At 37.8% G+C, this 15160-nt stretch overlaps 1 protein-coding gene across 46 annotated transcripts in view; it reads right to left on the minus strand.

Moving 5' to 3' along the window:
* Positions 1-15160, minus strand: part of RBFOX1 (RNA binding fox-1 homolog 1) — a 748795-nt gene that overhangs the window by 239036 nt on the left and 494599 nt on the right. For 8 of the 46 annotated variants that reach the window (XM_046900800.1, XM_040647581.2, XM_046900796.1 and 5 more), the window contains 2 exons: positions 5005-5159; positions 2382-2602 (listed from right to left, as the gene is read on the minus strand). The exons of 30 other annotated variants lie outside the window; for them this stretch is intronic. In XM_046900800.1, coding sequence (XP_046756756.1) covers positions 2382-2468 — 87 coding nt within the window. In that variant the 5' untranslated portion in view covers positions 2469-2602; positions 5005-5159. The remainder of the gene's footprint in view (positions 1-2381; positions 2603-5004; positions 5160-15160) is intronic. 8 more of the 46 variants (XM_040647583.2, XM_046900803.1, XM_046900802.1 and 5 more) reach the window with 1 other exon arrangement.

The raw sequence follows: 15160 nt of genomic DNA on the forward strand, positions 1-15160 counted from the left end.
AGAGTGTGGAAGCTTTAAAAACTAACTGTCCTTCGCGGAGATCTGTGTGCTCTGCTCTGCCATGCAACATTAAAGGCCAAAAAAACAAGAACAGCAGCAAAAAAAAGCGAAGTTCCCCAAATCTCTGCAGTTCTCTGTGATAATTTTATATGCACACAATCTCAGCATAAATGCAATTGGAAACCATGGGGAATCCCAAATGAGAAATTCTTTCCAACTTCTGCAGAAATCCAGGCAAAGAAATAAATTTCAAACCTATATGTTAAAACCAAAAAATAGATCATAGTCATGGCTCTCGATGTGCAACCCAATGAAAACGTTTGCATAATTAGTTTATCCAGATATTTAAAAAAAATCCAAAGTTCTGAACATTATGCAGCTACTGCTGAGAAGAGGATGATCAATCCATATCTATAAAGTGGCCTTCGTGCCATGCCTTTCTGGATAGTTGGATTAAGATTTTGGAAACCTGTTTACTTTAAAAATAAAAAAAATAAGTATTCACATACCTTAAGCTGAATGCATATACCACTGATGTAAATAAAAACTTGGGCTGAGAGAAACCATTTAGCATTCCAGTGTACCCACTAAGATCACACATTTGTTTTGTTTTCAGGTACTAGGATGAGGGTGTGAGAGAAAAGAGGAAAGACTACACAAGAAAATGTATGAAAAACATTTTTCATCCAAACCTTTTATAAGTACCAAATTCTTTTATAGAACAGTTGCTATTGCTTTACAATTTTAGACCTACGCTAACAGAGTAATGTAGACCCGGATATAACCTCCCAAGGAAAGAAAAAAAAAAAGGATTTGAAATAAGGCATCCCGAATTTTCAAAGGGCCCTTTCTTCTAATCTATCTGCTTGGATAATGCGCCCAGAGTGGCATTTTGTAATGACAGCAACTTTCCAACAAATCAATAGTTATTTAATTCCCAACAAGCTCTTGAGTCCATTAAACCTGATTACATTCACCCATTTCAGTTGGGTGCAGTTATTTTTCCTACACCAGCACTTAATCTATAACAGGAACTTATGAGAACTTTCAAAAGCAATTTCAACATCAATCAGTATGGAGTGAAAGGCACGATTTGCTTGTAATTATTTATTGGACAGGATGGCACAGGGTCTGACTGAGCTCTGGTGTCTGACCTTCACCCCCAAATTCTAATGGATATTAAGGCCTGCTTGATGTGTTCATGTGTGCTACCGGGTCTCACTACATTAAAAAAAACAAAAACACATCAGCTTGCATGGGCGAGCAGACATTTTTTCAATACCTGATAATAGCCACTGTGCAATACTATATTTCTTTTTTAGACATATATGTCTGATATTAAGCCTGAAGTGAAGAAAAATTCATGATCTTGGAATGCCAAATGGACCTATAAAAAAAACCAAACCTGTTTCATGTTTCATTCCACCTCTACACCCACCAACTATTATTGAAGCAAAGGAGCACAACAAAAATTTTAAAGAAAAGCCTCTCCTCCAAAGTTAATTTGACTGATTGCTACCAAGACACAGAAATGCAGCACTACACAGTATTGTCTCTCAAGCCTTTTATACATAGAAGCCATAACTACCATTTATAGGGGACACAGACTTCATTTGAGCAATGCTTGAAAATTGTACATAAATTCTTTCTTACCATTTTTTTTTTACTACTAAAAACAATGGAATAGTTTTTGCTTTATCAATGCTTACACATGAGCTATACAAACCTTAAGTCTAGTAACAGAAAATTCCACTTTTTGATAAAATCATTATAAAAACAGACATCACAGCAACAGTAAGTAAATTCAGTAATTGCCAGTTAACTTCTAAACTATAAAGTCTCTCTCACAAGCAGGATCTTGCACTCTCATGACTCAAAATTAACACAGGTACTCTACGATATATTTCTATATACAGGAAAACCCACAAATCACTCTTCATTCAGTGAGATGCATAACATATTAATTAATGCTTATTTAACACTATTCATACTTGCTGTGCTAAAACACTTAACCTAAACACATCACGGTAAGTTACTTTGTCTTATGATCTGCTGTGGGAATGCTGAGTCCCTCAGAAACGCAGAAGGGATAGCAAATCCTCTGCCCTGTGGTCAACCTCGTGAAGCAAAGGCATGAATGTTAAATAGCAGACAAATCAATAGAAGCAAATATAGCTCAACTACACCATTTATTCAGCCATGAGAGATGTCAATACACAGATTAGGGTGATCCATCTTTTTGATTTCCTACTGTCTTCTCACCGAATACATGAGAGCTTTTGCTTGTATTAAAAGTGTTTGCTTTCTCAACCATAAAAATTCCAATTATTACTCTAAGTGCACTAGAGTTAAGTTGCTTGTTGGAAGCGGCCTTGCATTACCTGAACAAGTCCAGCGAAGTATGGTGCTGCCGGCAGAATCATTGGCACTCCATATGGATGTAGCAAAACTCCTTGAGACGACAACATGGTTTAAGTGATAGTATTACTCCCACTAAAGCTAAACACATCAATTGAAAGTTAGGGGAAAATCTATATACCAACTTCTTCCAAACTCAGAGCTAGAACCAAATAACTTCTGTCAGGGGCAAAGCCCACATCAGCTGTAAAAAAAAGAAAAAAATTGACGTCAGCAACTCTTAATGTTAAATTTTTCTTCAGAGACAACAGATAGAGACAACAGCTGCAAAGCTAACTCTACCAAAAAAGGAAGGTGCTATTTTGGGACCAGCTTAAATAACATGACTAACCAACTACTCTTTATCAGTTCAGATTTTTAAGTAATAAACACATACAGTTCAAACTCCCCAACCTGGATTTCAAACAGGATTAGAACTAATAATGCTATATGAATTAGCATATACATGACAACAGCTGCTATCAGAAGCTTATAAAAAAAATCAGCTTTATTATGGTTGTGTAAATTACCATTTCTTTGTATTTTTTAACTGTTACACAATATTCATGTGAGAGTTGAAACTCAAGCCTGTTACATTTCATACATCTTGTTTTGATTCATTGTACTTTTCTTGCTTATTTTGAATATTTGAGCTAGCTAATGCTAGCTAACAACTTCTTAGTGTAAATTATATTTTAATGGCTTTTCTAACCTTTCACAACATCTATGTTGTTGCATTTATCACAGCTTTTTGAAGAAGACGAATTTGACCTTTAGAGAATTTCATCTGTTCTCCAATTAAACTCACACTCAGTGTAAGAGACAAAAGGGGTGGGGAGGGGGGGGGAAAATTCAGCCTGTTTTTTTTCCCCCCTAAACAAAACAGATTTGTTTCTTAATGCACTATTTGCAAGTCATTCTCTTCTACAGCTAATCATTTTTACTTTAGACAAAACAAACAGTCATTAACACTCGTTATGTACACAATATATATCCTCAATTGCAGATACTGTTAATGACTAAAATTAAAATTGAGGAAGATATTTTTAATTCAATTAAGAATTAGGTGTTTAAAACTTCATGTTATAAGTTAGGGAAAAAAAATATGTGTGTGTGTGTATATATATATATATATATATATAAAAAACTCATCCTCTCCCACAGTTTCTGAATAACCAGGGTGCACCACATCACTAACTTAGGCTACTTGATTTTGTTGCATAATTACTTTTCCAGATAACTAATTGCAGACAAGATTTGATGTGATACTCAATTATTTAATGTCACATTTTGACCATCAGGAAAGGTTTTCAGTAATTGATTCTCATGTATCACAGCAGCTGTATTGCATGATTTAGAAATCTAACTTAGCAGGTGCATGTTGACCCTTGTTACTAACAGCCTTACACCATTTCTAACTTTAGATGTTAAATAGTGACCCTGTATGAGGCTTTTCTTAGAGGCTGCCAATGAGCACAGCAATTGTCACATGATGATGCGATGTTTACCTAGATCCATTTTCTTTTTATAGAGTGGCTTCACGTTTCTGTTGGGGATAATGCTGTTCACCTCACTATACTCAGCTGTTATTTATTTTTTCCTATTGAGAAATCTACAGTTTAAATTATTAAGCGAATCGTAACCTGACATTTTTGCCAAAAGATTTTTAAAGATTTAAATACAATACCAGTTACAATCTTTCATACAGAAATACAGAAAAATGTCATACAGAAATATATCAACAAAAGACGTGGGAAAGCGTATTGCCATTACAACTAATTTTCAATTATTTCTATTCTTAAAGTATATACTTCAGTTTTAACTATTACCTTTGGTTTGGTCTAACAATAAGCTGCATTTGAAAAGAAAAGGTTTCTTTGACCTTGCAATAGAGATTATAAAATGGGTTTTGCAAACTTTACTTAAATGATTCCAACAGGACAACTGACATAACCACAAATTGTTAAATTGCTCTGTAAAAATCAGTTTTTGTTTCAATACACTTGTAATTGATATGATAGAAAACCTAAAGAGCAAGATGATTCGTATAGGAAAAAAGCAGCCTCAAGGGAACGGTCAACATTTTCATTAATTATTTTAGCTGATTGAATTTCCCAGTGACACAGTTGGGAAGTTACTGAGGATGGTAAGAATGCAGATAGGAATCTATATGCATCTATAGGAAGAATTGCTCAATTACAACAGCTATAGAGGAAGTCCTTTGTGTGTTGTTCAGGTGAATGGAACAACTGTGCCATAATAGGAAATAAAGAAAATTAATAACACGAGGAGAAAATGGGAGGTAGAAACTTATTAAGATAAGGGCAATTCTGGAACACATAGGGGAAAAAAGCAAAAAACTAATTATGATATGTATTTTGGTGTTGAATAAGTGAGGTTCTAGAACAGCTGTTCCAATCCAATATCTTGCCAAAGGAATCTAGTGACATTAGGCAGCAGTAGTCCGAACTCTTCAGCTTCGAAGAGGACCCTTTCAGTCCTTTCCAAGAATAATAAACATTCAAGAAAAAGGAAAATGTAAAGCATCTCTGAAACATTTATATTCACTACATTTCATATTGAAATATATAAACAAACTGTAGTTACCTGTTTTAATGAAAGGGTGCTTTGCTTGCCTCACTATAACAACATGCTTCTAAATGTATAGCTGTATGGCACTCCAAATCCAAGCTTTGACTTTCTGGTTGGGCTCTTTGATGATGTCCCATGTGTGCACCAGCTACCTAAGTTCGCACAAACCTCTGTGAATCAAAACCACAGAAGTACATACAGCTTTACTTGCATCTCCGTCCCGTGCTAAATTCTGAACTTATGCCAATGTAACTACGTCACGTTCACCAGTATATACACCAACATATTCGTTTTCACAGTAAAGTCTCCCAACTGCACAAAATGGAAATCTCTTTAGTTTTACAGTTCACCATTAGCATTAACGATCACACTTGTTTTGCAAGAATATTTGGAACGTATAAAATATCATTATAAGGAGCACTGACAACTCAGGGAACAAGCCAGAAGAGAATTAAATATGTTAATAATTCTATCTTACTTAAGCAGAACCAACAGCAAGATTAAGGTTAAGCATGAGCCTACAAACTTTTACTAGCAAAAAGCTAGAATGACCAGCACTATGCACACCAGTCACTTGTCTGAAGTCACTGATGATAACCAGTGGCTACATCAGTATATTCACTGCCTGAAAAAATTGCAGATCACCTATTTTAAACAACTCCACAGCTCTCACTTTCACGCATTCTAGAAAATTGTAACATTGCTAGAAAAAAATACACGCTAAGCCATTTCCAGTGTGCTCAGGGCATGGTTCTATCAGCTGCTTCCAAAACCAAAATTGTTTTTCCATTAAAATTTTTCAGGGATTTTTTCAAACTGAAAATTGATTTCAGAAATGAAAGACGAGAGAAAAGGAAAAAGAAAACAGATGAACACTATTTTTATGCAGAATACTTAAAATATATGAACAGAAATAAGCTACTTAAAAAAAACACAAACAGGATGTTACTAAAAGACAGGAGACATGTTACACATGAAAATAAATCCTGAAGGTTCTGAAGCTACTGTATACTAAAAAAACAGGAACAATATAATTATTTTATCACACTGGTCTGAACAGTCCCAGCTTTTACCACCTGAGTAAGAGCTAAGAAGCTCATAAAATACATTTTTTTTAAAAAACTTAAAGACTTTTTTTGCCACAATAACACAAAGTATTATGTGATTTAATTAAAAGACTTCAATTATTCTACAAATGGACCAAAAAAAAAAATCAAATTTCCAAAATCTAAAAAAGTAATCCTGCTATGAACTTGCCTCCTAGAAAGAAACTTATCTGAGTAAGTGAGCTGAACAAGTCAAGAATGCTAAGGTAGCAGTAGAAAGTCAGCTAATAGTAAGGTGAGGAATAAAACAAAAAGGTGTTGTGCTTTAGACCCCTTCCCTTCTTGGGTCTTTACATTTAATGCCCTAACATCTGTAGTCTTGCTGCTTTAGCACAGAGCTACTGACACAAGTGCTCTAATAGCGACTTTTTACTAAGTCAGCAGTGAAATCACTTCAAAGGTAGAGGAAATGGAAATAACTATACAATAAGAACAGAGAGAGAAAGAATTAAAGCCACAAGTGGGCCTGAAAACTGGGCTGCATATTCAAGAAAGAAAATAAAAAATGAAAATAATGCAAGAAGCACCAAGAATTTGATCCCATCTACATACTGTATGTAAATAGTCTGTTAGAATGCGTCCAAAGGAGGGCTACAAAGATAGTTAAGGGTCTGGAGAGCAAGATGTATGGGGAGCAGCTGACATCCATGGGTTTGTTCAACCAGAGCAGAGGAGTCTGAGCAGTAGCATTGAGCTCTTCTCCCTGGAGACAGCAACAGGGCATGTGGAAATGGCATAGAGCTGTGTCAGAGGAAGATCAGATGGGGGTCAGGGAAAGGCTCTGTACCAGAGGGCAGTGGGCATGGCCCTGAGTTCAAGAAACGTTTGAACACCCCTCTCAGAAATAGAGTTTGGGTAGTCCTGTGTGGAGCCAGGAGTTGGACTCCGTGATGCTTGTGAATCCCTTCCAACTTAGGAGATTCCAGGATTCTATGGTGTGATCCCATGAAACCACGCTACTCCACCAAAGCAAAATTAGATGCTTATTCATGCTGTGGTTGAAGATAAAGAATAATTTAACAACTTTTCTGGAGCCACATTGCCTGGAAAAGGCAGATCCCCGCAATGCAGTCATCAGCCAATCGATGATGTATGCTTTAATCTGATCCTGACAGAACTGATCTATTCAGACCACATTCCTGCCAAATAATTAATACTTCTTAATGCCTGTATCCAGCCACAAAGAAAGGTTCTTCCAAACGCTACACAATACCAACAAATGTCAAATAATTCCTACTCCCTTCCAACATTAGGGCTAAGTTTCCCATTACACATATCATAAATAATTCAAGTTTCACTTTGGCACCCTCTTTATGGCTTATGCTATTTCATATTTGATACCTTTTAGTTCTTCTTTAAGCTTCCTTTTTTTCTGGCCACCTTTCCTGTTCTCCATTTTCTCATTAAATTTTCTCAGTGGTTTTCCAGTATAGGAAAACCCAGGATGAAGAAAAGAACACAGTTTCTGAGTCTCTTGGGTAGTTTTCCATCATCTGCAGCAACTTCAGAACACTGGCTCTAAACAAGTATTACCAGATTAGTACCACCATAGAATCATTTGAGTCGGAAGAGGCATTAAAAGGTCATCCAGTTCAACTCCCCTGCAATGAACAGGAATATCTACAGTTTGATCAGGTTGCTCACAGCCTAGTCCAGCCTGACCTTGAATGTCTCCAGGGACGAGGCATCCATCACATCTCTGGGCAAACTATGCTCCCCCTACCGTTATCTAAAAAACCTTTTTCCTTATATCTAATCAAAATCTCCCCTCTTTTAGTTAGAAACCATTCTCCCTTATCCTATCAAAACAGACTTTGCTAAAGGGTCTATTCCCTTCTTTCAAATAGCAACCCTTTAGATTCTGAAAGGCTGCTATCAGGTCTCCCCAGAACCTTCTCTGGGCTGAACAGCCCCTAAGTCTCTTGGTTTGCCTTCACAGGGAAGGTGTTCCATCCCTTGGATCATTTTTGTTGCTTTCCACTGGACATGCCCCAACAACTCCACGTCTCTCCCGTAATGAGGACTCCACATCTGGACGCAGTACTTCAGGTGATGTCTCACCAGCACAGGGCAGAAGGGCAGGATCACCTCCCTCAACCTGTTGGCCATGCCTCTTTTGATGCAGCCCAGGATACAGCTGGCTTTCTGAGCTGCTAGGACACACTGCTGGCTCATGTCCAGCTTGCTATCCATCAGTAAACCCAAGTCCTTTTTGGCAGGGCTGTGCTATACTCCTTCATCTCCCAGTTTGCATTCACAGTGAAAGCTGCCACAACGCTAGTGCAAATAGGCTTTGTTGAACCTCGTGAGGTTCTCCTTGTTTGAGACTGTCTAGGCCTCTCTGGATGGCATCCCACCCCCTGGGCATGTCAACTGCACCACACAGCTCGACGTCATCTGCAAACTTGCTTAGAGCACACTCTTATTCCACTGTTGACATCACTGATGATAGCATCAAAGAAGGGTGCCAGTACTGACCTCTCAGGGACACCACTTATCACTTATATACATCCAGACCACCACTACTCTGAGTACAATCTTGCAGCCATTTCCTCATCCACTAGTCATGCCCACTAATGCAATTACGCCACCACATAAGGCCACTGGGTTAGTCAGGCAGTACTTCCACTCGGTGAAGCCACGCTGGTTGGCTCACATCACCTCCTCCTCTATCCTCATGCCTTAGTATAGCTTTCAGGAGGACCTGCCCCATGATCTTCCCCAGAAGAGCATCCCCATACATGCTCTGAAAGAGGTGAGCTGCCACTGACTTCCAATGATTACCACTGCTTGAGTTAATCAGAGTCAGACATTAAATGAATACGGCTGAAAGGAAAAAGTCCTGCATGTCTTTTTTTTTTTCTTCCTCTTTTATTCTCCTGAACCATGACTGCTGCTTTTTTTCCAGTAACAATACTTGTCTTCCAAAGGCTCTACTTCCACCTTTTGCTAAAACGATATGAGACCAATGGCTCTCTGAGGGCATTTGATGCACTATGCAAACTTGACCCTTGTCATCAGCTGCTGATGTTATTCTACTCTTCTAAGCAAAGTTCCAAGTACACGTACAAGCTGTTTATGCCAACTGCCTATTCCCCAGCCAACTCCTATTATACTTAAAAGCAAAACCAAAACAAAAGTTGCAGTATTTTATACTTAGAAGTTGCTACAATATCCATTTGCTAATCAAAAAATCTCAACTGTCCTTCAACTATCTGATACAAGTATGGCTGATAGAATCAGTCTACCAAATTACTGATTATCTCCATTTAGAGCAGCATATAGAGAACAGACAAAGGAATTGTTTAAACAGAGAGATCTTCCTCTTTCTGTGTGTAGAACATTCTATTTTCTTCCAAACTTCCTTATGAGAAAAATCTCATAAGCTCTAGGGACCAAATTAAAAACTATCTGCTGTTGAAAATGAACCTGATTCCCTCAACCAGAAAGCCCACAGTTCTTCAGCTGCACTGAGGTTCAACTTTTTTTTTAAAACATACAACCCAGTGGCATACTTGGGGAAAAGTCCCTGTTTTAATGGTGGCAAGTGTAAAGACGACCCAGATAAATGACTATTACTGCAGCTGACTTTGTGCTTTCAGACAGAAGGTCCTTTCTGCAAAAAAACCTAGGAAGCATGTTTGGAAAACAATCCGTAGTTCTAGAAAAATCATGGCATTCACACTGCAAGACAAGTAGTCTTAGATTATTTCAAGTAAATTACAGCAAATGTAGACTTCTGAGTGCGTGGTCAACACTTATGCTTTCGGTTTGACTGACTCCAAACTTTGCCTTTTGCTGTCAGAGCTGTGCATTGATTCATCTGCTGCTTTAGTATTTCACTGACTAAAGAACAGCATGTTTACTTCGTGATCTATTCGGAATGCTCTCACAAAGATCACTTCTGTTTTCCTTTCTTGCATTGCCCCACAACACCCCTTTACTACCTCAGCAACCATAAGGTACTTGTCATCACCTTCAAGGGCTCACTTCAGCTTATTCCTACCCTGCCTACTACTGTGAACTACCAAGAGATCAGTTTCTTCTTCACGTTACCCAGACTGTTATCTCCTCATGTCCTAACTGTACTGTACTCAAAATGCCATCACTGCTTTCTCCTATGCTTTTCTGGTACCAGGTAAGAACTTCATGTAAACTCTTTTTCAGTTCATAAAACCTTCTCACCCCAAAATGCCAAACAAAAACATTGGTATGTGACTGGTAGATGAACTAACTGCTAAAGCAGCATGACCACCAGTATCGTTGTTCCTCTACAAGCCAGCTGTGTATTTGTACCCATCTACAGTAGCTTAGAATCACATACGGTACAAGGAAATTAACACCAATGACAATATTAAAGAACAAAAAAAAATCCAGAATCCAGCGTGAATGCATGTTAAATACACAAAGCATCGTTATTTTCAGAAATGTATGAAGGTAAGCATTTTTGCTGTAAACACTTTGCTCTCCTCTTCATCCTTAATATGCAGCAGTTCCCACTTTGACTCAACTGCTGCGAGACATATTTGTCACCTAACAGCCAATAAAGAGTGACCTACCTTTCAGTGAGTCACAAAAATTCACTTCCACTAGTAGAAAGAGGGAGGAGAGTGGGGAAAAACAAAGTAAAGGAATGCCTCAATGGTTGAACTTCGCTTTGGCTCTTGCACCAAGGATCTGTCATCACCAGTATATATTGTGGCACAAAGCATAAAAGTCCAACCTGGCAACTTGAGGCCATTTCCTCTAGCCCTATCACTAGTTACATGGAAATTTTCACTGATGGCTTCTTTGAGAATAATCATTCCCATGATCAGGCTACTTCAGATATCCTTCACTCCTTTGCTTTAGAATTTCTCTATCATTTCTTAGTAAGAATAGCACAGTCATTTGGCAGGCATCTTTAGAGATAACTTGGCCCAACTGCTTGACCATTTCAGGGCTAAAGAAAAACATACAACAGAAAGTGTTACCCAAGTGTCACTTGAACGCTGACAAGCTTGGGGCATCAATCACCTCTAGGAAGTCTATTCCAGTGTTTGATCACCCTCACACTAAATAATTTTTTCCTAATGTCCAGTTTGAACCTCCCCAGGTGCAGCTTTGCGTGGTTCTCTTGAGTTCTATTACCCATTCTCAGGAAATAGAGCCTGATACCTCCCCTGTCTCTATCCCTCCTCAGGAAGCTGCAGGGCAATGAGGTTGCCTCTGACTTTTCTGGAAGGTGAACGAGTCTTATATTTATATGAAGTTTATCAGCTTGGGAAATTCTATATGAGATGTAATCATTCCCTTGGGGGTACATTCATTTGCAAATACATACAAGCAACAACAAAAAATATTTTTCCTTGCAAATCAAGAACAGACTGACTTTTAATCAATATCCATTTTTAATGAATGCTACTGATATACTGAAGCAATGCCATGATAGATGACCATCCATTTCGCAGAAGATTTTTGCCAATACTTGGGATACAACCAGTCTCTCTCAGCATCAAGCATGGCTGTCTTCTTATCGACATCAACAGGTATAAGACAGGATCTCAGAAATGTATTCTAGAACAGTGCAGATGAGACACCTGCTTGTCACTGTCACCTATCAGGTTTGGGTTGTATGGAGATGGCAGATAGCCATGTAATTTTACTTCCAAATTTGGTCAAATGAACTTTTTTTTTTTTTTTTTTTTGCTGTAGTCAGGCTACTCCACCTACTACACCAAAGGAAGCTATGACTTCTTCCTGACCCCAATTATCACATTCATTATTCATGAAAGTACACTTTTCATTTGCTTCCCTGGAGAACAGCAGAGTATCACTATAAGGATCTTTCAATACAACTTCACCCCCTTAACATACAGAAGGTTTGTCGACAAGTAACAGCTACTCATTCCCCTGAGTAAGGTTCACATTAATAGGACTGGATGGTGAATCATGAGATGGCATTAAATCATGTCTCCTGCCTGTATAAATACATTATTTAAGCCCCATCCTAAACCAATGGCTTTAGTGCAGAAACCAACACAGGATACAACTCCAAAGTGAGCCAGATATTTTGGAAAAATAATCTATTCAAATCCCAAAACAAGACCAACCCTGCACATCTCTAAACATACCAGAAGGAACTGCAGTTCAGAACTGGCAAGCTTCATATTTTCTGGAACTAAAATATCAAAATTTGAAGGCATTAGATGTAATGCAAGCTATAATTCACTTCAATTCAAGACACCAACAAGAGGTTTTAAGTACTGAAGTTTAGCCAAGAAATACAATCTAGGAGCATTTGAAGCAAGCAGGATTTGGCTGAAAGAGTAAGACGACAGAATTGGTAAAAAGCCTGCTTCCAAATCTAGATATCACAAAGTTAAAGCTTTTTCAGATTTATTGCTACTCTATGTCTGAAGACAATTCAGTCTTGAAGATCCTAATGAAACTGTTAAGGAGACGCTTGATCCCACGGTCAGCCACAGGATAGAACAAGGATAGAATATATGGAAAAAACATGACACTATTGTATCAGTGCCAAGTGATAACAGCCCTCCATATCATCTAATTTTCAAGTTTTTTGCCTTCTGGTTAAGTCTTTCTCATATTAGAAAGGTCTAAAGAATTATTGTCTTCATAATATTAAATTCTTCATTTAGGTTTTAATCAAAAATTGTGAGTGCCTTTGGAGCATACCAGCAAAGGACTGGTATAATTTTGAGCTGAGAAGAAGGAAGGCAAAAGAGGATTATTTCTTTCATTTTTTTTTAGCTGATTTTAGTTGATATCAAGGCTCTTAGTTGGATATGACTAAGATTTTACTGCTGCAAGAAAGACAGTGAAGAGCAAGCATTTAAAAACTGAGATTTGACCAATCCTCCTGCAGTAGAATAAATGTGGATCAGACAAGAAAAAAATAATTCTCAAACTCTCTGGCTGTGACTAACGTAGCTTCTCTCAAGTTTTTCAACAGTGGTCTGCCCCAACTGGGAGAAATACATTGCACGATACTGTTCAAAAAAAAAGCAAAACACTGAAAGTGGTATTATTGAATGCCGGTAACAAATTAAAACAAGAAATGTAATATTCACCTACAAATCTTGATTTATGCTGCTCCAGCAGGAACTGTACTATTGTGTTGCTCCCACAGATGTAACTTTGGCACATCTTGATTGCAAATGCCATTACTCGGTCATCTCTCTACTACTGCTGCCTAGCTGCTTCTACGAGCTGTCAGATTTTGGAATGGTTAATGAGTCAAATGGGACTAGAGAATTCTTACAGAATTTAGACTCAAAGTTAATTTTTATTTACTGTGGTTGTTGTTTTTCTAATGATAGGTCTCCTTCAGACTCTACTTCCAAAAGCATTTCATGCAACCTAGTACTACTGCATACAGTGGAAGTTAACCATCTTTGCTATAGGCTATTGATGTATTTGGCTACTTGTAACACAACACAAATAACTTTCTCAATTGTTATTCTCTTCAGTACAGTTCTGATTAACTCTTACAAAACATACAGACAGTTCTCCATGGGACTAATTCCTAGTGAAGCCATGCAAACAAGCCATGCCAGCCACAGCTCAAATGTTACCTGCTGTAATCCATCTTCTCTAGTGAGTCTGTGGGAATACCACTTTCTACTGGAGTTTCCATCAAAGCTCTCTTGCAACTGAGTGAGCTACAACTTTGAATACAACTATGCGAGTGGGCACAAACTATTAGTATAATTTTAGTGCAAATAAGTACTTAAAACATTTTGCAAGCAAAATATCCAGAAATACAAGAGAAAATGCAGACAACATGTACGAGGCATTAATTTTACATCCAAGCTGAGGACCTCTTCTTTAGTGAAAGTCAACAGACTGTGCTGATCTACCCCAGCAGAAGATCTGACCCTGTTTTTCTCTCCCATTAAAATTTATGTCAGCATTGCACATCGGAACAAAGCCCCTGAGCACTCAGCTGAAGACACCTGTGCGGTTCCTGTGCTGAAGACAAACATATATGTTTATTTTAAAGAGGAGCTCCTTAGAGACATGCCCTACTGAACCATCCGGCAATAAACTCTATACAGGGGAGAAGCAGAAAAAGTTTGTTTTTCCTCCCTTACCTTCCCCATGAGTTTCTGGAAAGTTGATCACAAGCAGTATGACCTCAGCTTTTCTCTTTTTAAACAACAACAACAACAAAAAAATACTGTTTTCTTTTTAAGTTTTCGTTTGCCAATATTTATGGAATGAACAAGTCAAAATTGGAAAGACTGAAATCCCGACTGATATTTACATCTTTCCTAACTGATGCACATGAATAGGCGAGAGGGAAAAAGTGTCTCGCTCAGCCCTAGCAAAAAACATGAGACAATGTCGTTCCATGCTAAAAACTATTCTGTGAAACATTTGAATAAGCAACTGGAGCATCAGTTGTAACTGTAAGAGTTAATGATGCACGCTTTTGAACAACTACGTGCATTACACTTTTTTTCCCTTGAATTCGGTTTTATATACATAAAAGGAATTGTTTAGTTCATGTTAAAATGATATTTAACGTTATTTCAGTGGCATATCTGCGTACTAAATCATCCACACTGCATTAACAGTACTTCTAAGGCCTCAAAAGTCCATATAACAAACAGCTGTGGATACCTGCAGCTCTATAACTGTACACAGGCACAGCTGCGAGAATACTACATTCTCATGCTCTTTCTTAAACATTTTTAACAGGTGACACTCTTCAATAATGAAGGTTACCAAAGGCCATTTAGGATGTGTTCATCATTAGTGTCTGGAAATATTTTTTTTTTTTTTTTAAGACAAAGCAGGGAGAGGCTCTGTGAAAGTAAAGGCAGTTTGAGCCCTGCCCTCCCCAGCTGATGCTTCAGGAGTAATGAAAACTTACACACAAAAGTAACTCAAGTTAATTCACACTTTATCTGTAATCAGTTAAAGTTCACCAATGGCTGCTTCAGTAATAAATAAAATCACAGTTAACACATTTCTAATTTTTATTTTACCATTCACAATTGAGTGGCATTGCTTAAATATAGAATATGTAACTGTAGAGCACATGGTGAAATCAGCCT

This window comes from Gallus gallus, chromosome 14 (assembly GCF_016699485.2).
Source record: "Gallus gallus isolate bGalGal1 chromosome 14, bGalGal1.mat.broiler.GRCg7b, whole genome shotgun sequence".
Classification (NCBI taxonomy): Eukaryota; Metazoa; Chordata; class Aves; order Galliformes; family Phasianidae; genus Gallus; species Gallus gallus.